Raw genomic sequence first — 24,584 nt, forward strand, 5'->3', positions numbered from 1 at the left:
GGCCGCAACCCACTGTGGTCCCATGGGCCCCTGTCCTGGGGCAGTTTCAGGGCCATGTATCCCGCCTGCCTGCCGGGATATTTGTCCCATGTGGAAAGGCCATGAAAGCCAGTGTAGTGTGGTGGTTAAGAGCAGGGGTTCTCATCTGGTGAAATGGGTTTGTTTCCCCACTCCACACAAAGGTGACCTCAGACCAGTCACAATTCTCTCAGAACTCTCTCAGCCGCACCTACCTCACAAGGTGCCTGTTGGGTGGGGGAGGGGAGGCGATTGTATGCCACTTTGAGACTCCTTAAACGGTAGAGAAAAACAAGGTATTACACTCAGCTCTTCTTCTCTGGCTTATACCTGGTTGTAGCAGCTAAAGCCTGATTCATGGTAAACATTTTATTCTCTTAAGTGAAGACTTTGCACAACTCATGCCATCAGGAGCACCAAAATTAGGGTAACGGGTTCTAATAAGAGAATTTCTACTGAAGGTTTTTCTTATTCTAAAATACTGTTTTGATTAGAAAGTGTTTTTTAAAAAAACTCTGAATCCTTACTTGCATTACTGTCAAGAATCCAATGTAAACATAATGTTAAAAATAAATATCAAATCCTCCTGAAAGTCCTCTGAAATTTGTCAGAATGGTTATGGTGTTCAGAAGACATTTTTAGAACAAACAGGGTATGCGTATATATTACAAAAACCATTTGTGTGATTCATCTGTCAGCTGGCCAAGCAAGTGGTCTGCAGTGATCCTTAGGGCTTTGATCAAAGAATAGTAAGTATAACAGAGTTCAATGGAGGAGAGTCTGCCGCAGGAGCAATTTCTGAAAGAGCTAAATATAAACCAGATATCACAGACTATTCCTCAAAGAACATAGCATAATATCAGATTCTTAATTTCAGCAGTACGAGGCTGGCTGGAGGATTATGCACACAGCAAAAGAAGCAACTTCCTATGGGGCTTCTCATGTTATAAGTGAGAAGCCACAAAGCATCCTATAAGAGGTACCTCCATCCCAATACTCTGCAAGTGCTCTGATCTATAAATGCAAGCAGATTTCCCACTTGCCTGCAATGTGAATATGCTTGAAGAGCTTCTGCCACCCATGTTGCAGTAGAGGGATCCAGTGTGCTCTAAGCTAAGCCTTCCAGGGTCAGGGTGTCAGTTTTCAAATAAAATGACAGGAATGATGTCATATCCTCAGTTTTCTGTGTTTTCACCCTCAGACACTCAAATTCCTGAAGCCATCAAGCTTTCTGGCTGTGTGAAAGATTCACACTGGGAAACAGTCATCTCTCTCCATAAATCCATCCTCTTGACAGCACTGACATTTGGAAGTGACAGGCCCTGAGAGCATTTTCATTATTCACTGTGATCCTAGCTGCTTTTAATTTTCTTTGGGAGTTGCTTTATTGTTGATTTGAGTTCCACCCACAGCCTGTGAGGTCAGCATCTTTGAGATGGATTTGTTCTTACACTATCTGCTTCCATAATACTTATATTGGGAATCCTCAGCTCTTATCAACAAGTGAATTGTGCCTGGCCCAGACTTCCAAAACCCTCTGGCCAATGTGTGCCTCCATGCATCAATCTAATTCTGAATTAGACCATACATTATGGATTAAAAAAATCCACACAACCGAGCCAGGGACAGTCAGGTGCAATTTCTCTACAAACATAAGGAAAGCCACAGATTTGCTGAAAAAATTGTTTGTAGGTATGACTTTGAATAGAATTGTAGAATGTCAGTTAGCCATAGGGAGGAAAAATAGTAATGGACTTAGTTATCTATGGCAGTAATGCTTTGCAGAAGGAAGAGGGACAGAAGGAAGGACAGGCGTAAGGACCTAGAGGAGCTCGAACAGCAGTGTCAATAAAAGATCAACCTTATGCTGGCAGTTCATCTTTAGAGTGGGAAACTGACCTGAGCTGAATTGCAGAATTAGCAAACTGTAGCTAATTTCATTTAATCTTGGCTTTGCACTCTGATCCTTCATGCAAGCAGTTGTAGCTTTGGCTCCCTTACACAGAGAAATGTGCACTCCCCTTATACCCTCACAGACTACAGATATAGTAGCATAATACCTATGTGCTGCCTGAATCTAGGAAGAAATTAAAAAAAAACATTTAGTTAGCATTTACATAAAAGAAAAGTGATTACTTTCCCATTCATTCCATTCCATTGCATTTCCACAGCACTATATTGTTATTACTCTGTTTTGAAAGCCATGTCAGATTTAGATGTGTGTCATTTGTATGGATTGTTGCCTATGTTCCAGTGTCACCACACTGCACTGCTTTGGATGCAAGCTGTTTGGCATTAGCTAGTGAAAGCAGTAAGTCCATGTTGTAGTTTAGTGTTCTGGCAGTGTTGTGAGCTAGGTGTAATCTCTTCTGAATCTTCTGCCAAGTGCTGGAGAGAGGTCAAAGCCTTCAGTATGGAGAGTGATTCCATCTGTGCATACAGCAGGTCCCCTTTCAAGGATAACCTGGAAAAGATGTGCGTGATAATAAATATGCCTGCAGAGAAAGTCACAGGGTAAGACTGATGAACTTGAAGATATTTAGGAAATCAGAATTCACACTTAATAAACTGTAGTGTTTCACTGCAGGACCTCACTGGAAAGGTGGGAAAGGAGTTGTCTTATGTAAGCTATATGCATTTTAAAAGGTTTCAGAAGAAAAAAATAAATTAGGATAAGTTGACCAAGGCGCAATATAGTGGTGCCATGTCTGTCACCTTGGATCTGACTGTAAGGTTTGCTAGTGTACTCTGTGATGTGGTTATTCATCTGTGATACTTCGGGCTCACCTCTGATCCTGCCTTTAGGACCTGTTGTCTTGACTGTGAAATAGAGAGAATTCAAATATTGCACTCTTGTAAAATCTGTTGGGTTTGTTTCTTGGCTGCTCTTTGAAAGCTTAGAAAGGCTCAGCTCAAGCTATAACTTTCTAGGAATCAAAGAGAGAATCTCTCTCCCCTCTGAGTACTGTCATTAGAAGTTTCTTGGGAGGAAAAATCCTGCTTTAAAAAAATCAGAGCAGGCTGTCAGTGACAAGTAACCAAGTGCCTGTTCTTCTACACATTCCTTAAATCCCAGCCCTAGCTGATTAATCACAGAGTCAGGCTGCTCTGAGCTTATCACTTTTCTTAATAGCTGAATAATTTAAAACCTCTGTTTGCTGGTGTCTTAATTGCTTTTGCATTAGGCACAAGGGCCACCATGAATGCAGAGTGGGACAAGCCCCAGTACTGCCTCTTTTTCTCTCATTCTAAGTCTCTCTGGGTCTGCCTTATAGGGGAAAACCTTGGCTGCCATTTCTAAAGGGGATGCAGGCAATTTATTTCCCATCTGCTGCAGGTGACCAGGGGCATAAATGCATATCACATTCTGTAGAAAGCTTTGATATTCTTCAAGGCTAGAATAAAGCTTTCATTGTCAAGGGTGTTGGATTTTTGCCTGTGGGAATATGAATGACTTGATAAATTCTAACGAATGCAGTCTGAGTGCTGGATCTGGTTTGTCTTCATAACTTGTGTTTCAAGTGATACGGGGGTCCATCCCCCCCCCCCCCGGTTCAAGTGATATTTGGGGGAGGGGGGTCATAGACATGCCTCTGAAGAAGCCAGGCACAGATATGGATGAAACATTAGAAGTAAAAACTACCAGACCATGACCACACAGCCCAGAAAACCCACAAGAGCCAATTTACAGAGAATATTGCTTCATTTTGATACCAAAACAAAACATTATCTTTCATTTAGCCTTAACCAGTGATACAAAGAGTGTTCATTCTCTAATGGATGGTGCAACACCTCCCACTCCCTTAAGAGAGACAGAGGCCCAACAGAGAGGGAAGCGTGTTGCTGGGGGTGGATGTTTGATAGCTGTTTTGGCCAGGCACTCCCCACTAACACACACACACACACACACACACACATGCCCCTTTAGTCACAAATCCAGTCAGTAGAACTAATAATATAAGCTGCCACCAATATCTGAGGTAAAAATTGAACTTAGAGAGGTTTTTGAAAGATTAAAAAAAACCTAGATTTTGCTGGTTCTGGTGGGTTTTCCAGGCTGTGTGACCGTGGTCTGGTGGATGATTTTTCTGTGTTATAGGGTTATATATCATTTTTATCTTGGCTATATATATGTTGCCCTGATTCCCTTCTGCTGTTGGTTAAGTGTGCGGTTGCCTCTTGTTTTTAGTTGTTTTAACTTGATTTTATTGTATGCCACCAGTGAAAAAATGTAAAATCCCTCGGGGATGGGGCGGTATAGAATGAATGAATGAATGAATGAATGAATGAATGAATGAATGAATGAATTTAAAAAAACAAAAAATCTAGAGAGAAGTCCTAGCAGCTTAATTTAGGGTTTATTTTTTTAATTACTGTGCTACATACTGCATCTGATGAGACAGATGATAGCAGTGGCTTTCCAAGGTCTCAAGCATAGGTCCCTTGCATCACTTCCCGCCTGACCCGTTCAACCGAGATGCCACGGTTGAACCTGGGATTTCCTACATGCCAATTGGTTGCTCTATCACTGAGTCCTGGCCCTTTGGGTTCATCTTGTCCAGTATTGTCTATTCAAATTTGCAGTCATTTTACAAGTTCCTGGGTCTCTCCCCATCTTACAAACTGAAATTCTCTTAACTAGAGATGTGAGGAGTTATTAAACATAGCACTTTCTATAAGCAAGTATGTTCCCTTCCCACAGTACAGTGGCCATTGGGAGCCTGGATGTGGGCATATTTCATATGAGAAAATTACCTCCATGGTACAGAGTGAGACTTTTGCATATCATATTTGATTGGCTAGACAGAGATCAGGAAAGGGTCCAAAAGGCAAAAAAGAAGTGTTTTAAGGGAGAACAGGAACATATCATGCATCACTGAATAAAGGGATCTGTGACAATCACCCCAGCAAGGGATGCTGAGCATGAGCTGTAATGGTTTTTCAACTGGTATCATCTCTGTCAGTAGACCCTGTCCATGTATTTTGATGACAACTTCCTGAGTTATTTTTAATTGCTTGAGAATGAAATTATCCATCTTTTGAGCTCTAAGTCCCAGTCAAATTAATCTAGTTCCTTTTTGGTCTCTTGCAGCTACTGTAATCCTCAATGAGCTGAACTGGACAGAAGCCCTGGAGGATGTATTTGTTGAAAATCGAAAAGAAGACCCGTCTCTGCTGTGGCAGGTCTTTGGCAGTGCCACAGGTGTGACTCGCTTCTACCCAGGTGTGTGGCATTCTTAAAGTAGAAAGGGGAAATATATAATAGTGGGGTTTCAGCCACAGCACTGTCATCACACAGTCAAGATTTAGGGAGAAAGACATGCCTTGGTTAGCCAGTGGTAATGCAATAGTCCCTTGTAATACACAGTAAATGTAATAGTGTGGACTATTTTACCAATTGTAGATTGCCTTGGGCTACTGCCCTTGAAGACTGGTCCTGTCATGATTAGTTTCATTAACAATATAGGGCCAAGGATGTTCTTATGACAGTAGATAATGATCTCTTTGCATGCCTTCCTTTCCTTTCTATCCAGGATTTCATAGTATGGGGTAGATGTGAGGTTTGACATACGTATGGAGAAAGTAAATAATTGGTCCTCCTTATCCCTATAAAACAACATATCATATTGATAATTCTAGAAACTTATATGATAATATAAAAATCAAATGGGCAGGGAGAACTGTGTGCTCTGTATTGCATGCATTGCAGCAGGAATCTGTGGATCATCCATGCTTCCGTTTCTATACTCGGCTCATTGCTGTCTTCTTTTCTCTGTCTCTCCACTTGCCTTCACACTCTTCTGGCTCCTTCTCAGTGTCATGACTGCTCTCAGTTGTCCTACTTTCCCAGCTGCTCCTCACTTCTCAACCATCTTCCTAACATTTTTAATGTACTTCATTCCTTACAATCCTTATCTCATTTATCTTCACAACAATGTTGCAAGGTAGGTCATCAATAGGCCCATTTTACAGGTGGGGGAATGGTAATTGAGATAGTAGACCAAGCTAGATGTGGCATACAGATGCGTACTGCATTATTCCCATGGTCCTCTTTAAACAGGAAAATTTACGTCAGGGTTGGAGGGAGCATTTTGGTAAACTCCCCCTACTATTTTCTGCTCCACATCTTCCAAAGTGGCTTTCAAGACTCTGAAAAAGCTGCTGGGACTGCAATTTCAAGTGGGGAAGCAGCAGGTTGGGGAACAGTTAAGCACTCCTCTACCTCCTCCTTCTCTGATTATGATATCACACTGCTGGATATGGTTTTACTCTCTGAACAGACACCAGGGTAATGTTACATGCTTCTGAATGTGACATCCAGTTTGCCTAGAGGGGCTTCTCTGTGACTTCCTATCAAGTTTGAGGCTGAGGGTTCAACCAGATGAGACAAAGATCATTCATTTCTCTCCCTCTGTAAAGTCATGCAGTCTGGATTTGGCTTGGGAGCATGCAGCGAAGGGAGATGGGGTTTAACCCTTTGGACTCAGCTTGGTTTTGTTCTTCAAAACAGGTTCCTTCATTCTGTTATTACTCTTTCAAAGGAGAAAATACAAGTTTTTAAAGAATATGTCTTTCTACTTTAAAACACTAATATCAGACTGGGGAGCTAGTTTAGAAGAGTAGAATCAAGAACCTGGTAAATGTCGAAAATGATATCCATTATACCATACTTACTGTGGACAGGTCATTCTAACCTCAGATTGCTAATCTAAGCATCTGGGAGTAAAGAGGAAGTACAAATATAAAAATGAATTTAAAATGTGTATTTATGAACTCATTGCATGGAAAACACATCCAAATTAACGGGTGAAAATGTTTCCAAAATTTGACACAACTTTAGCCTATTTTAAGAGTATTTGTTAAACACAATAACCAAGCAATAACCAAGCAATGTTAGCAATGCAACACAAACTAGCATGGTTTTGCAGGTAGAAGCTAAGGAATGTATCTCTGGGTCTCAGGCAGAGGGCTTTCACCACACCTACTATACGATCCTTTTAACAGGAGATACTGTGGATTGAACCGGGGACCTTCTGCAGGCAAAGCAGATGCTCTGTGGTTGAGCCATGGTCCTTTCTCATGTCCCCATCATTACCTGTGGCAGGTGAACCTTCCTATAAGAAGAAGAAGAAGAGTTTGGATTTATATCCCCTCCCCCTTTCTCTCCTGCAGGAGACTCAAAGGGGCTTACAATCTCCTTGCTCTTCCCTCCTCACAACAAACACCCTGTGAGGTGGGTGGGGCTGAGAGAGCTCCGAGAAGCTGTGACTAGCCCAAGGTCACCCAGCTGGCGTGTGTGGGAGTGTACAGGCTAATATGAATTCCCCAGATAAGCCTCCACAGCTCAGGCGGCAGAGCTGGGAATCAAACCCGGTTCCTCCAGATTAGATACACGAGTTCTTAACCTCCTACACCACTGCTGCTCCTTATAAAGTCTTTCATGTCTTCCTCCCCAATTGTCTTTCCTTGTACCAACATCTGCTCCCCTAGGAAACATGTCACAACTTTTTGCCTTTCCTTTTTCTCATTGCAGCTACCCCCTGGAGGGTACCTGATAAGATTGACCTATATGATGTCCGACGAAGGCCTTGGTAAGTGAAGGCTAAAGGAATCATGTTTGAGACAAAGTCATATATCACAGGAACAGTAACGAACTTTCACATCAGAATTGGTGGCCATAGATGTGGACTTGCATTGAAAGATTCTTATTTTATTCTTCTTTTGGAAAGCTGAGAATACTTTGTGTGATTATCCAAGCAAATCTCCTGTTTAAACATTCACTAGCCTGATACTTGCTTAGTTTTAGATCTCTGACATCTAAATGCATGAAAACATGAAAATCTGAGGTGATTTGCAGTTGGGGATGAAAGGGGAAAGGGGCTTGGAAAAGGTGGATGGAGAAACCTTTATTGTAAAAAGAGTTATTGAAGGGCTGAGGCAGAAACAGGCTGGAGGGTTGTAATCTGGTGAAGTTGGCCAGTCAGGCTGAGTGAGGATTTGGGTGCTGCCTAATTCATTGAGACCCCAAGGCCAGTTGGCACCATATCAGGGGAAGCAGTTCACATCAGGATGTTACAATTCTTCTATAGTGTAGTGTCAGGCCCCCATGTTATCAACAATCATCTTTTAGGAATTTCACAAATTTTGGAGACAACCTGTGCAGAAAACAGAGATTTATACAGCTCAGCCCAAATAATAAAAACAGCTGTGGAACAAGATTGTTCAAAAGCCAACTCTCAGCTGATCAGTGGATTTGTGAGTTGGCTTCTACTTTTCTCCCTAAAATTTTTGCTGGGTTTCAACCATTAGGAGACAGAAGTTTTTCAAGGTGAAGATCAAACCTAGCTGAGCTACCAATCAGCTGAGAGTTGGCTTCTGATTGCCAATCCTGAAATCACTTGCCAGACTTGCTGGGACACAGTCAAGGATTTTGGGAGAAGGTGAATAAGAACCTGACTTGTAGAAGTGGGTTTTTGATTCCCACTCACCTCATAAAAATCACTGTGTCTGGGCAGACTGAGACATAGTAGAGTTGGAGAACAGAAACCTCTTAGTTGTTCCCCTGATCAGCTAGGAGTCCGCTTCTGATTCCCCCCACTCCCCCCCACACACACACAAATGTGTCCCAGCACTAGGCTTGTGTGCATCAAACCATTCAGGGCTAGGAGATCAGAAAGCCAACTCTCAACTGATCTTTGCAATCATCCATGAGTTGGATTCTGGGTCCCCTGTCCCAGCTTGCCTGGTTTGTAGCAGTACTGAGATTCAGCAACATTTCCACAGTAGGAGGTCAGAAACTGATACTCAGCTGATGGGGAGCAACTGGGAGTTGACTTCAGATCCCATTCTGCAACTGGCTTGTTGGTGCCAAATGATGAGAACTGGTTGCAAACACCTGCTCAGTTTGTCAATTAAGCAACTCCAGATCAGAAGTGGCAAACAGGTCATGAGCCAAACCAACAGACGTTCAAGTATAAATCCCCCCCCCCAAAAAAATCCCAGCAACAAAAGGTCTCAAAATGTCACATGTGAGTTGAGGTGAGCTGATCTTTGTTTATGTCATACATATCATCACTAAAGTGTCCATGGAGTTTACACAGTGAATTTCCACATTAGTGGCTTGGATCCTGCCCAAAATCTCTGCTGATGGAATGTTTTCCATCATTGGGGCATGATGTTTCTGCATTATCCTCCTGCTGGATGCTCAAATGCCCCCCAGATGCTGCTTCTGGAGGGTGGTAACCTCCAGGAACAGCATGACAATGGAGTTGGAGATCTGCTGTAGGAGGTGGGAACTGGTAAAAATCACTCTCCCCCTCTCCATTGGGCATGCAGAATTGGTTGAAAGGATCATTTGCATTGACATTAGCAGTAGTTTGGAGTGATAGGATGCTTGTATCCAGAAACGCTATGATGTTATCTAGATGCTAGAAAAATTCATTTTTCTAACAGCAATGCCATCTGGAGAAATACATTTGGATTCTCCCAATAAATGAGTAAGAACTATACTTTTTTTGTACAAAGAAATGGGCCCTAAATCAGTATGTCAAAGAAAATAATCATGAATTTATTGTCTCTCAGAACTGGCCAAAGCTCAATTGATCTTGTTTGTGCTCTGCTTTCCGAAAGAAAAGTAGATGGCATATCTTTGGGTTTCTGAATGTTGGGCACCCACTACAATTTTGCTATCATGCTTTTCTTATGAGACTGTCACTCCCCTCGTCCAAAACACACACACAGTTTTAAAAGAAATCCCAAAAGCTATTCACTTATCAGAATGCGTTATCATAAGGAATTATGGGGCTGGAAGCACTCTGAAAGGGTATTTGTGAATAGGATCAGGAACTGGCAAAAGAGAAGTTCCTTGCAGGCTGGGCTTCCCTTTTTATGTCTTCTTTACTCATCAGGTTTCATTGAAAGTGGGGGAAGAACAACTAGTATCTACTAAATTATTGTCACAAATGCACTCTTTCCCCTAGTCCTACATGTATCCCTCATTGGCATTTCCCCATGGCCAAAATATCCTGGGATAAGGAGGTGAAACATCCCGGTTTGACCATGACTTCTGCATGGCTTCTGGGTCTAACTCGGGCACGGCCCCGAGATTTCCCTCATCTTGCACCTTTTAAAAAGTGATAAAATTGGGGGTTCTTTTGGGGGGGGGGAAGTGCCGCTCCCACTCCCATGCAAACACCACAGGAGACGGACTGGTTTATTTTTCACTCCTTGCTGGCTGCAGCCAATCGGAACAGCAGGAAAAACGGGACAGTTTGCACATGCATGGCAAGGTTGGCAAGGAAAATGAAATTAAACCAGGGCCATGCATAATAACATGGAGTTCTTTCTCCCGGCATGAACCGGGATAGAAACATCCCAGTATGTATGATCCTGGTTTTCCAAGGGGATATTTTGTCTGTCTGGAAAAAGCCATTGTTTGTTGGTGAGGTGAAGCACTTGTGTAAGAATGAATAAAAGCAGCTGTTAGCTAGTCATGGGTAAAAAAGAATTCACCATCTATAGGAATGGCTCCTTCTATACTGCAGCTACCAACTCCAGGCTGGAAAATTCCTGGAGATTTGGGGATAGAGGCAGGAAGGGGCAGGATATGGGGAGGGAAGGGTCCTCAGCAGGGTATAATGCTATCAGTGTTCACCCTCCAAAGCACCCTTTCTCTCCAGGGAAACTGATCTCTGTAGTCTAGAAATCAGTTGTGATTCTGAGAGGTCTCCAAGCTCTTCCGGGGAGCGGGGGGGGGGGTGTTGTGGCAACACTATCTTATATGTACTTGGTAAAATATCTGTAATGTTGCAGGCAGGACAGTGTGATAGATAAATGTTTGCAGAAGGAGATGCACAACACCAGGCATGGAGGCAAACTCCTGAGTGCCTTGAAGTGTATATTCAGTCTTTGTGCTTCTGTAAATTATCTCAACTACCACAAAGTAGCAGCACTTTCTGGGTAATGAAATGTAAATGAGCACCGTGCTCCCAGCACCACTAGAAGGGTCTATTAAACTGGAGCGGGATTTGCCCAGGCCATGTGTGCATGCAGCCACTCAACAGACTCTCTCTTTCCCTCCCATCTGTAACATCTTCTCTGTGTCTCAGCTCCCTCCTTCCCTCGACTAGCCTGTATGAAATTCCAGGTCTGTGAGCAGCCAGCTCTGTCCAATTTTCATTTCACACATCGTTGCCATTGGAAAATGGATACAATAACACAGGCAGGGGCATCCAAGCTGCGGCTCTCAGCTGCTTCTCTCCCTCCCTCCCTTTGTGTATTTGGATGAGAGAGGGGATTAGATAGATAGATTATAACCTTAGATACAGATAAATGGGGCAGGGTTCCTCCACCCTCCCTACTGAAATGGCAATTGTAAATTTAGTCCTTATTTGCAGATGGCTTTGGGTAGGACTCTCTACTTCGGGAAACGGAGAAAAAAGCAAAAAAATAAATTACTCTCAAGGAACAGAGCCAGGAGGACAGAGAAATAAATGCGGCACGCGACGACAGACTTCATTTAAGTGAAAGCTGCAAGCATCAATTTAGCCACACACCAAGTTAAGCATGATTGAATCAGTTACGATTAGCCCAGGTAAAAGGCACTAGCTTGACATTACTAATTATGCCTCTGCAAGTGCAGGGTGCTTAGGATTTAATTTTCCTCCATTTATTTGGGGCTCTTGTAAATCAGCAAAACCGATCTAGCTTCCTGCAGTGTGTGTGCCTAGTGGGAGAATAATAGAAATTATTATAGTGCCTTTGCTTTTCTGCGTGCTGCTTTTCAATTGTAGGTAAACATCCTTCCTTCCACATTGATTCTGCCTGTGACCAAGAGAGCTCTTTCCATTCTTTTTCCTCATGGGGTGAAAGACATTCCTTTTGCTACTTGCATCTTCTCTCACCCAACAGGCTGCATTGGTTGTTCAAACAGGTATTTACTAGCTGAGCTAATACAGCAGGAGACATCTTGAGCAGGAAACCCTGTCTGGGCAACAGAGGGGGAAAAAATATCCGAGTCAGAGAAGATGCGGGCTCCTCTTTTTCTCTCAATAGCCACTATTTGCATAAAGAGCAACAGCTTGTTTTAAGTCTGTCCTTTAAACTCGGGTCCCCAGTTCTCTGGAGACAGACAAAGTGCAGTTGCCACAGGGCTGCCTGCAGGATGGATAAGGAGCTCTCTGCTGTGCTATGTGGGTCTGATGTTTTCCATTCCACATGTGCATTAGCACAATGGCAGGGCAGCAGAGTTGAAAGCACAGCCCCCAGCAGAGATGAAGGGGCGTACTCTTGCCCTCCTACAGATCGCTTTGGAGGAAAATGTGTTCACATCTTTAAATCTTCCTCTAAAGTGACAATGAGGTGGATTTTCACAATCATTTAACTTCCTTTAATTTAAGCCCTGTTACCAATTACTCTCACAAATGGACAGCAAATGAATGTGTTTGTATAAGAGAGAGACAAACTGGCTAATTTTCACTTGCTGGCGGGCTTATGGGAGCTGCCATCTTATGGCCCTTTATGCATGTAGTGCTTACCCTGTAGCCTCAGCTTCGCAGCCGACTTCCCCACTTTTTTTTTGTTTAAATGCTTTCCAGTGTCTCTCCTTCTTCTCTCTCTCAAGAACAGACCTGATCTAGCAACATATCCTATCAAGTGTGAGCCAACCACACCTGAGGCATGGTGGTGACATGCCTGATAACCCCACCTCTGTACATCTCCTGTCCTCTGCCATCATTCACCATGAAACTGATAGGGGTGGATTCCACACAGGCCAAATATAACGGGTTTAGGATGTTTGATAAACCGTTTGGGGGGGGGGGGATTTCGCACAGGTCCCATTCCCAAATCAAGTGTGGCCTGTTTTATTCCCCCTCAACCTAGGATTCTCAAAAATCGCTAAACCAGCTATCCTTTTGCACAGTCTCAGGTTGGAGGTGCTCCTGAGCAAATACAACTGGCAGTAGATGCTTTATTTCCCTCCCTTCCACCTGTTCACTTTAGGTTCCACACTGTCCACTGTCAGGGAGAATCTACCCACCTGCTATTCTGTGCAGGTTGCCCAGCACGTTGTGGGCAGGTTCTCTAGGCACCCAACAGTGTACAAAGTCCCCTAAGCACGTTTTCTCCCAGTGGCAGCGAGTGTGACTGATCTGCAGCAACACGTTTACTATCACCCGGCTGTGGCAGGGAGGTCCCTTTTTCTTTTCTTTTGTGTGTTGCACAGATGCAACTACACAGGTGCAGCCAATCAGATTGTGGGACAATTGACATGGCTGCAGGGGTTCATTTCTGTATGCCTGCACAGCTGTGCATGTGTTGCAAGAAATTTTTTAAAAGAGAAGTGTCTCCATGTGACGGCGCGAAAGCAATCCAGATTGTTTCCATGGGCTCCAGTTGCTGCCTCAACAGGTGGAAGGCACACATGGGAAAAGGGAAATGGGTTCCTTTAAAAGGACTGCAACCTGTTATACATATGCTGTGTGGAATCTACCAAGAGGAAGTCTAGGTAGAATCTACCCTTTCTTTTCTGATCTTAATTAAAATATTAGTACCCATACTAGCTCTGGTGTGCATACATGCCAGTTAGAAGGTGAAATGCTTCTATGAAGAAATTTACTTGGGGAAATTTCTCTTTCTCTTTGGATGGAGGATAAACTACTAAGTGTGAGAACAGGATGTTGGGGTACTGGTGGACAGTAAATTAAACATGAGCAGCAGGGGCGGAGCGAAAAGAAACTGCAGCCAGGGCCACAGCACTGATCACCCCCACCCGGGAATGCCCCCACCATGCCCCCTCTGTGGCCTGGCCATGCCTCCACCACAGCTTCGCCCAGAGCATTGCACCCCACCCCCACCCCCCGCCAGTGCTATGCCACTGATGAGTAGTTAGCACGTTGCAGCAACAAAAAAGGCTGCTTCAATCCTGGGGTGTATCAATAGGGACATAACATCCAGATCGCAAATGGTTGGGGGCACCCAGTTTGAGAGCTTGTCCCGGGTGCCATTTTCTGTAGATACACCCCTGAATGTAAATGCCACAGTTTCCAGCCAAAATATTGAAGCAGATCACATCAAATAGACATTAAACAGAGTAGTCTTTGTTCTCACTATTTCTAGGTTTTGTTAGGGGGTGGGGGTGTTTTGTGTGAGAACATGTGGGTTCTTTATGCTGTGTATGTATACCTCCTTAAAGACAAAATCACTTTGAGAGACCTTTAGGCTGCCATACAAATCTTGCTTTTGGTATACCTTTAAGGATGAAACAACACACATCCATTTCTTGAAGCACTGAAAGTTCCTCTTTTTAACCTTTTTTCCCTTTTAAGAACACACTTCAGAAAAACATCTTGAAAAGCTGCTGCCTGAGAGCCATAAATAAATATCTTCCAAGTTTACTTTTCTCTGTGGTCCGTTTCATTTTATGTGTTATTCTAACTGAAAGACATAAACCACAGCTATCTGTGGACTAGGTAGGTTCAGATGGATTTTGTTAAAGAACCTCGACAAAGATGGCATCTTGTTTTTGAAGACTTCTATTCTACCACAAGCCAGATATCCTGAGCAATCACAAGGATAATCTAAATAACTTCATATTCCTAGTCTGCCTCAAAACAAACTTCTAAGAGGCCGATTCCCTGTGGGGAGATGTTTCTTTATTGATTGAAGGAATATTTGAGGAGAAGGATGATTGGGTCCTCTGGCTATAATGCTGGAATGTAATTGGTTTTTAGTTTTATTGTCCAAGCTGTATGGAAAATTAAGGAGGGACTTCCCAAATAGCCAAGCCTTAAGTGCTAAAACTAACGTCAGATTTCCAGAAATAGTTGATCATTGTGTCTTTTGGGGCTAGATGGATTTAAGCAATATGAGATATTTGTGGGAAGGTGAGCAGCAAAGTGAAGTTCAAACTAGATATAATTGCAACAGTTCTGTTTGTTTAAACCGGTATAAACCCGGTTTAAACCCGGTTACAATGAATATGCATACAGTCTGTGTGCAATTCACACCTGACTCAACACATACACAGCTCAACATGTGATTTAAATGCCGTATTTATCCAGGTACTGGTCCCTGGTTTCATTTGTAAAGTGAACACGTTGGTTCTTGCTTTCAAAAGCTGAGTTGTACATATGATCACTGAAACTTGCTAAGAGGGCTTATACAGAAAGAGGCAGATAAAGGAGGATGGCTATTCATCTACCACTGTTCTCCCCAAAGCCCCTCTCATCCAAACCAAGTTGTGGCATCAGAGCTCCTCTGCTGAGAACGGCTGCAGTGAGGTGGATGCATGAAAGGAAGGGTTCAGCACTCCTGACTTGAATGCCTCCTCTTAAACTGGAACACAAAGCTCCTCTCTGATTTTGGCAGCTCTGCATTTAAACATGTGGAACTGCCCCATCATGTTTAATTTGGTCCTTAGGCAGCAGTAGTTTCACAACAATAATCAGCAATATAGGCTGATTTTGTGAATGAGATATATGGATCCAGTTATTGTGTGAGTAATGTATGAGAGGGTGAAATGAGAGGGTGAACGGAGTATGAGTTATTGTTTTCTTTACTTAATTAGAATATTTATACTCCATTCTACTGTGTTAAGTAAACAAGGCAGCTTACAAAATACATGTTTGCAATGTAATGAAGTGACACATCTTCAATGAAAACTATGGCATGTAGCCAACATTAGGTTAGAGAAAGCTCTTCCAGCCTTCAGAGCCTTCCTCCAACTTAAGAGATTCACCCATTAGACAAAGACTCCTTGGGCTGGAGTAAGACTTAAGGCATTGCTCTGTGGAGTGGTAGGATAACAGGCCAATAAATAAAATTAAAACGATGAATGCGAAATAACAACCAACTAATTGCAGTCAAAATAAGACCATAATTGAGCTTGTGGTGAACTGAAAACTGGCAAAAATTTTGGGCAAATTTTTGTGAGTTTCCTCTGGGTTGGATCTTGCATGTGGAGAGTGTCTGACCTCCTCAAGTATTAGAAGACCAAACAGGCAATTGTGCCTTTAGCTGTTGTATGTCACCTTCTTGACAAATAGAACTGAGTAGTGGCAGTGAGCACTTGGAGTGATCCTACTTTCTTTGTCAGAAAATTAATGACCCTGCACCACTCCGGTTAATTGTTAGCGATTGCTCCACATTAATTATTAACTTTCCTCAATTGCAGGCTATTAGGGGTAAAGGAGATGAGAAACTGACAGGCTTTGCATTTCACGATGAAATTAAGGCTCTCACTGAGGCACATGAAGTTAGGTGGATAATAAAGCTGAACTCCCTGACTGGAGGAGAGATCTTTCCTGGGGAAAACAGAATTTTTCAGCTTGCACATTAGTAAAGCACATATTTATGCAGTGTTCTAAAGCATCCAGGATTCTGTCTCCATCAGTATTATAACATCAGTCCCCAAGTGCAACAATAGTTATAGCCAATAGTCTTCTATTGTTTCAGATCTGAAGTTCATCTTTAACCACATCTAGTAGCACAGAACTCACATTTCAGTTCTTACTGTATATTACCTGCCCTACTCTGTCTTCCTTTCCCCTACTTTCTCCTTAGCTTCTTCTGTTTCCAATTGTCTTAAAAGCTTGTTAGAAAAGAAGAAAAAAAGAATGGGATTGCACATGATCTTGAGCAACATCTTCCATTCCCATCCTTGTTTGCTCATACACCCAATGACATATACACTCAACGTCTTGTGCAACAGTTCCCAATGACCCACCTTGGGTGGCAATAGAATATTATGCTTAAAATAGAGACCACATAGTATCATCCAGTGTAGTACAGTGCATATAACAATGGGCTTTCCAAAACAGAAAATACTACAACACAATTCTCAATGGTTTTTTGGTGTTGTGGTACTATCTGTTTCAATAGAGATTATGGTTCTTTGTACAAAATTATGCCAAAGTTTCAGCCAACACATCTACAATTCAATTGATTTCAGCAGTCTGCATAACTATGTCATTAAATGTACTAGATTTAATGCACAACCTGTTGGAAATAATCTTTTCCACATATTTTCTCTTTGATGTGGGAAAAAGATGTACTTTAAGTATTTTAATACATGCATTAATAAAATTAAGATGATGTGCCATCAATTACAATTAGTACACAAACTAGAGACGTTCTGGGTTTGTACTTTCTGTGCAGTATTCCTTTACATCCATAGATGTTACACAGAGAATGTAATATTGGTCAAATGTGTACTGTGCTAGGTGTATGTCAAGACAATGAAGACACTTGTATTTTCACAAAGGTTTCTTTATTGCAGACATAAGTCAGGTCCAGAACAGTTTCAAGGCAGGTAATCATATAAGCATTCTTTCCCCTTCCTCCTCCCACCCAGGCAGTGAGCAAGACTTAGGCTCATTCCGCACATGCAGAATAATGCACTTTCAAACTGCTTTCAGTGCTCTTTAAAGCTGTGCAGAATAGCAAAATCCACTTGCAAACAGTTGTGAAAGTGGTTTGAAAACGCAGTATTTTGCGTGTGCGGAAGGGGCCTTAGTTTTGAGAATGTGGCCTTCAGAGGCCAGCACCAGCAGATAGTGCACCTGGCAGGCTGCCAGCTAACAAACAGAAAAATTCACACAGAGTATAACCCACAGAAAGTAGGCCTGACAGTGTGTTAAGTACCAACCCTTTTCTAAATCATATGCCAACATATAATCTAAATGGAGCCTTCACCTAGTTAGCCCAGACTAGCTTAATCTTATCAGATCTTGGAAGCTAAGCAGGGTCAGCCCTGGCCAGCATTTGGATGGGATCCCACCAAGGAATTCCACAGTGGATAAGCAGAAGAAGGCATTAGCAAACCACTTCTGAATGTTTCTTCACTTGAAAACCCTTTGGGGTCACCAACTTGAAGCAACTTGATGACAATAAGTAAATATAAATGATAGCTGATGAATAGAAATATGGAATGACTGGACAACAATAAAATAGCAATTCAATAATAAGTAGTAGTAAAGAAAGTAGTAGTAAAGAAACATTTGTGTCCTCTGAATTCTATCCCTGCTCTGCTTCCAAGACAATAAAGCACAATCTGGCTCACATGATGATAATCCAAAGTATAAACTGATGCTATGCATTATCCTTCCAACGCAGGTCCAGTGGGCCAGTTCCCCAGCTTTCTGAAAGGCTGAAGGGCATTCCATTGCTAGTGATGTTGTAGTAACTATGACTTCATGAAGCATTGATTTATGAGGAATTAGCTTTTCTTGTACTTCTGGGGAAGATAAAAACAACTTGAATTTTGAACAGAACAAGGATAAACTGAATTTTTCTGCTATATAGATACTGTGCTTCAGGAGAAAACGGATCTTTCTCTATTATTTACTTCAGAGAATTATGTAAAACTAAACCACTTTTTGTCTGAATTAAGATTATTTCCATTAGATCAGTTCTTGATTCACTGTAATCTAATTGAACCAACCCCATTAAACATGAGCATTTCATTTCTCCTGACCAGCTCACAGTTTCAGTTGTATAACTTCTTCCTGTTGTTCTGTCAACTGCACAGATGTAATGGATTAAAAAACTTTTGTATTTACATAACGAGACTGTATGTTTCTGTTCAGAGTAGGTAAATGACAGAGTATATGAAAAGAGGGTACCAAAAGCAGGTTGCAGCCCAGCATGCACTAATAACTTCCTAAATAGTTTGAGGTGATGACAGAGCAACTAGGTGGAAAAGCAGTATGGGCAGAACATAAACTTGTTGTGCATAGCTGGCATCCAGGATGGGCCAGTGAGGGTTTGGCCAGGGCCACAGAGGCAGGAAGGACCCAACTGGAATGGGACAGGACAGAGGCATATCAGGGGGAAATGGCACCTTCTCTGGGTGCCCCTGTGCCTCTCCACACCACTTGTGCCTGGGGGCATGGCTCAGGGGAACCAAACCCCACCCTTGGCCTCCATGCAGGCCAACAGAACCTGGGGAGGGCAAAAGTTGGCCTGCACGGAGTCCGGGGGCAGGGCTCGGTGATATGCACCCAGGGACATGGGTGACCCCAAGTCCTTATAGGCTGTATGCCTGGGGCCCAAGCATCTTGGAACTGGTTAATGGTAGCCAACTGATCCCATACCCCAAGATATCTGACCGGTGGCTGCTTGCACAAGTGCTGCTGAGGCGTGGAGGCCCTGGAAACCTTGGCTGTTGCCCCTCCCCCCTGACCCGGGAGGCTGTCTTCTTCTTGCCAGGGGCTTGCGGCATGGGGGCCTATGCAGAGCGCCCCTTGGTGCCGCGGTCTTGGTCCTGCTTCAAGTTGGGCGGGCTCTCCCATCCCCACTAGATGGAAGAGGGGGCCCAAGACTGCATGTGGCAGAGCCCTCACTGGATCAGTTGCACTTCTTCCACCCTTGGTGCCACTGCTTGCCCCTGCTCTTAAGGCACCTCGTGCTGCCTGCAGCCTGGGGGGGCACTTGCCTGGATTGCCCCTACTGCCCCTACTGTTCCCTCTTGACATTGGTGCTCCTTCCCCCCGCTGGAGCTTCTTTTCTCTTTTCCTTGGCATCTCCTGCCCAAGCTCTAAAAAGAAAAGGGGGATCCCTGTTACCACTGGGCTACTGAAGCAGGCCCCTTGTTGTCCTCCCTCACGTGCTACTCAAGGTTGCACTGCAATTCGCCAGGTGCAATCCACCAATTCCCAGTCACTCGCTGCTGCATGTTTACTGCTCAATTCAGGCATTCTTCCATTGCCTAGAGGCACTAAGCTAAAAGGCCATTTTCCGCTGCTCCACGTGGCCTGATAAACAGCTGCCAGGTGACACGAGAGAGAGAGAGAGAGAGAGAGAGAGAGAGAGAGAGAGAGAGAGAGAGAGGCTGTTGGCGCTTGGGCAAGAAGAGGTGTGGGATGGCCCAGCCTGCCCATATAAGGCTGCGGCCCCACCTCATTCACTTGTGTCAGCAGCTGGGCTAGATGCCTGCACTGAGCCTGCCCCTCTCCCTGCCCCATCCCCAGGTAACAATGATGGCCAAGGTAAATTCAACCACTCTTTCTTAGGGAGAATTATCTGAAGAGCTTTCATTTGTGAGTGTCTTTTTCCATTCTATACATTAATGAAACCTAAACTTTGGTCACATTGTGAAAAGGCAAGAGTCACTGGAAAAGACAATAATGCTAGGGACGGTTGGAGACAATAGGAAAAGCACCAAAATTTCAGAGATTTTTTGGAAGACTCTCCTGATGATCCCACCCAAATTAAGTGAGGTTTGGTTCAGGGGGTCCAAAGTTATGGACTCCCAAAGGGAGTCCCCCATCTCCCATTGTTTCCAATGGGAGCTAATAGGAGATGGGGGCTACACCTTTGAGGGTCGACCCCCTGAACCAAACTTCACCAAATCTGGGTGGTATCATCAGGAGAGTCTCCTAGAGATACCCAGAAAATTTGGTGCTGCTAGCTTAACAATTGCACCCTGACAGCAAGCACCCCCCAAATTTCCCCAGATTCTCCAGTTTACGGGGGGGCCCCATGGGCAGCCGCTGTGATGCTGGAATCCACCCCAAAACAGCATCACTTTTAATGTTGTCTTAACTGGTGACCCCAGATTCTCCCTTTAAGGTGGATTTAAAAGGAGAATCTGGGCTCCCTAGTTTAAACACCATTGAAAGTGATGCTGTTTGGGGGAGGATTCCAGCATCACAGCGGCTGCCCATGGGGGGGGGAGGGGCGCAAAACTCAGAATTTGCACCGGGCTCCATTTTTCCTAGCTACACCTCTGGAAAAGAGGAAGACCCAACATTAGATGGATTAACTTTATAAAGGAAGATGGAACAACTCTGTAAAGGAAACCACAGCCCTCAGTTTGCAAGTCCTCAGCAAGGCTGTTAATGATAGGATGTTTTGATTCATCAATATTCGTCAATAGGTTGATGTTGATGCAAAAGTCGCCATGAGTGAGGCATTACTTGATGGCACTTAACACAGAGACACACACATTAGTCTACACAGATGCGTTTGAATGGAGACTTTGGCTCCTATGTCTGTGGAGGTGAGAGGAAGGGGCATCATTTCCGTTTTGGCTAGAGTAAAAGCTATGTGAGAGTTCACTGGAATCAGCCTTGTGATTTCAGCGAAACTCTTACTAGGTCTGCAGCTGTGCAGAACTTGGTGGAAGTTTACAGCTGCAAGTCATGCCAGTATGCTAGACGAGAAAGCAATGTGTTTTCTTGCTGCACATGAGCCACAAAGCTCAGCATCATACCCCAAAGAAAATATAATCACTCCCAATTAGATAACATTAGTAATTGGGATTAGCAATCAAAGGCTGTCCATTTACAAGCAATTCCCAGTAATGCTGAGTAATTGACAGTAATTAAGCACTAATTAATTCATGCTGGGACTGATCCTGTTTGAGCCAGCCAGCCTCATTAAATCTCCCTCTAGCTTCTTTGAATGAGGGATCAGGTTCTGTGTAGACACAGGAGGAAACATCACCAGTGATGTCTGGAGCCTAACTTATAATTTAACATCATAATGAAATTTTAACAGAGCTAAGTGGAGCCTTCCTTGTCTCCACTTTGGCATTTGTATTTGATAAGTAGTTGATCAGTGTTCAGATTAAATCTCACCACTTCCCAGGGAGTAATAACACATGGTTACAGGTAGAACTGCAGACAGAGGCAAAGGTGTACGACCTTCTCTGAAAGATTACTCCCTCTCCTTTGCACCCACCCTGTATGCATGAATGACAGTGTTTGCTCTTCTAAAAATCAATTTCCCCCCTCCAAATACTTTCTCTACTACCATCTATATGAGAATTGGGCCAGGACTGGATTATAAATCTTTAGTTTATCACTGGCTAAATTGTAAGGACCAGGCAAATCTTGGCCAGCTTTTATGACTTCATATAGCTAAATGAAGGATCAACTGAAAATAGTCTCACTATCATATATTTATATGTTGTGCCTTACGTTCTTGGTTTAGTAAATTCATAAAATGATGCCTAGAGAGGCTTTACAGTTATCAACAACTCCAGTTCTGGTTTGTCCGGTGCATAACAATTGGAAAGCAGCTAAGAAGTTATTGGGAATATCTGTACTGAAAATTCTGGAACTAGAAAACTCAAACTTAACTCATGCTTAGCAAAACATATTTGCAAATGAGTTCATTGTTTATTAAGAATATTTGCATTTTGTTTTTCTCACATATACATGACTCAAAGCAGCTTACAAAATGAAATAAGCATAAAAATAGAATTGGGAGGGGGGAATTATAGACTTCGAACAGGTGAAGAACCATCAAGGATGTCCCAAGCTGGTGATGGTTGTGCAGGTACAAAGTTGCAGGCTACAAGCCAAGGACCCCTTGGATCAGCCTTCTGGCCCCATCCAGACTTGAGCCAGTCCCCCTTTCTCACCCTAAGTTACTTCTTCTCCCCACAACAGATACCTTGTGAGGTAAGTAGTGCTGAGAGAGGTCTGAGAGAACTGTGACTAACCCAGCAGGCACCATGTGTAGGAGCAGGGAATCAAACCCAGTTCTTTACATTAGAGTTCACTGCTCTTAACTATTACACCAGAATAAATATATGTGCATTATTGCGGCTCAGAAGGTGTGAGTGTTTTTTGTGTTTCTAGGTACACAAATTGGTTTCTGTGGGAAGTGCATCTATATGTGCTGTATGTCTGCAACTCTAGCTGGATTTTTATAATACTTAGATCATTTTTGCTCTCTCATGGGGAGTATTCTAATGTGGGGAGGGGGTAACTTGCCTTGGCAAGCAGGCAGAACTGTTGTATGCTTCGCGGTTCATGAACAACTTTCCAGAGGGTGTCTTCTGTCACACAAAAATGAGGAAGCCATAAAAAGAGGGATGAGCTGAGTGTAAGAGCGAACCAGAGAGTATGAAAAAGCTAAAAATCCATTCTTTGGCTGTCGCTTATTTGTGAACATCAAAAGGAAAAATGTATCCCCTAGAGCCAGCATTCCTGATTGTCACCCCACTCCACTTGAATTTGCTCAAACTCTCCCCTTACCCTGAAGGAGGTATTAAGCTGGAGAAGCTGTTACAGGATTCAGCACCAGAAAACATATCAGACAGGCTACAACGTGTGTGGAAACTGGAGCAGCCCTTTAAAGGAGCCTCAGCAGGGGGATGGTCTGCCGAGAAAATCAAGCCACACTATTAGCAGTGGGCATAAAAGCTCCATACTGATGCCCTTGTAAAAGTGATTCTCCATTTATCTGGTACCTGTTAATCTTCACAGTCCATCCACCTTTATGGAATTCTTAGGCTGGACTGCCAGAAGATCAGGAAACCTAAGTCCAGGGGCCCTAGTAACCCTCGTGGGCCAGATGAGCTATGCGTTGTGCCATTGTGGAACTGCTGGATACACACAGGGAAGGGAAGAAGGGAAGAAGGGAATGTGTGGCCTTGGGCCAGTTACTGTCTCTCAGTCTACCAGCTCTGGGCTGGGAAACAGAGATTTTGGGGTGGAAGAGCCTTTGGATCATGGGGTATGAAGATGAGAAGAACCGTAGCTGGGTATATGCCATAGAGTTCACCCTGCAAAGTAACCGTTTTCTCCAAGACTGCTGATCTCTTTAGCCTAAAGAACAGTTGTAATTCTAGGAGATCTTCAGGTGCCACTTGGAGGTTGGCAATTCTAATCTACTCAACATCGGATAATTATTTTAAATATAACCAAACTCCATGATCATTTTCCTAAGATCCTTTGATGAAGCCTGGGTATAATTGAAAGGATGGTGCTGAGGTGGAAATCCTGCACAAAAGCAAAGCCTGAATTCTGACCTCAAGAATTGTGATCAGTTACCAGTCAAGCAAAAGGCAAAGGCTTATTCCAAACATATATTTTGAAATACCACAAAACTTCATGTGGAAGGATTTTTGACATTATACCGATTCATTTCTAGCCAGTCCCAATCATTTTCCCCACAGGGTTCCCAAAGCTTTGGTGGTCACTAATGTGGTTTACTAGAGACAGAAAATGTAAATAGGACTCATCTTTTTTTACAGTAGAATAACCAAAAGCCACCAAAACTACCCAGACAAATGTCCCCGCCCCCCGAAACCCATTATTAAACTTAAACATGATGTTAAAAACTACACAATTTGTCTGGCTCTGAAGGTGAGAAGAGTCCTTGAAGTTCTGTCCCTTTAGTCCCCTTTCTTGGTGGCCCTAAACAGACTAAAGTCTCTGACTACACTGTTTCTCTCAGCAGGATCAGTCTTCAGCAATTGACTGAAGAACAAAGATAGGTGGTTAGTGAGCAGGGTCTTCCTGGTCAAGAATTATACTTGAGAGGTAACAACATTCTGATCTCAAGAAAGCCTTGGAAGTGTTGTGCGCAGTTCCTTAATTGCATGTGCAAGGCAAGACAGAACAAATGTCCTTTGGGGAGTTAGGCTAGTTTCCAGCTTCAGACCCATTTATTTTTCTGACATTTGAAACATTTCTATCCTGCCTTATTTCCTTGTACTCAAGTTGCCACAACTTGAGCCATAAAGGAAGATGGATATAAATATTTAAATAAATACATAAATTAATCAATTTGGCGATTAAGTTGTATTGTATCTTTTTCCTAGCATTTGT

At 43.2% G+C, this 24,584-nt stretch overlaps 1 protein-coding gene across 3 annotated transcripts in view; it reads left to right on the forward strand.

The window, feature by feature from the left end:
- CACNA2D2 (calcium voltage-gated channel auxiliary subunit alpha2delta 2) overlaps positions 1–24,584 on the forward strand; it is a 719,552-nt gene that overhangs the window by 561,146 nt on the left and 133,822 nt on the right. For all 3 annotated transcript variants that reach the window (XM_048488253.1, XM_048488254.1, XM_048488255.1), the window contains 2 exons: positions 5,111–5,242; positions 7,553–7,610. In XM_048488253.1, the coding sequence (XP_048344210.1) occupies positions 5,111–5,242; positions 7,553–7,610 (190 nt within the window). The remainder of the gene's footprint in view (positions 1–5,110; positions 5,243–7,552; positions 7,611–24,584) is intronic.

This window comes from Sphaerodactylus townsendi, linkage group LG03 (genome assembly GCF_021028975.2).
Source record: "Sphaerodactylus townsendi isolate TG3544 linkage group LG03, MPM_Stown_v2.3, whole genome shotgun sequence".
Taxonomy (NCBI): domain Eukaryota; kingdom Metazoa; phylum Chordata; class Lepidosauria; order Squamata; family Sphaerodactylidae; genus Sphaerodactylus; species Sphaerodactylus townsendi.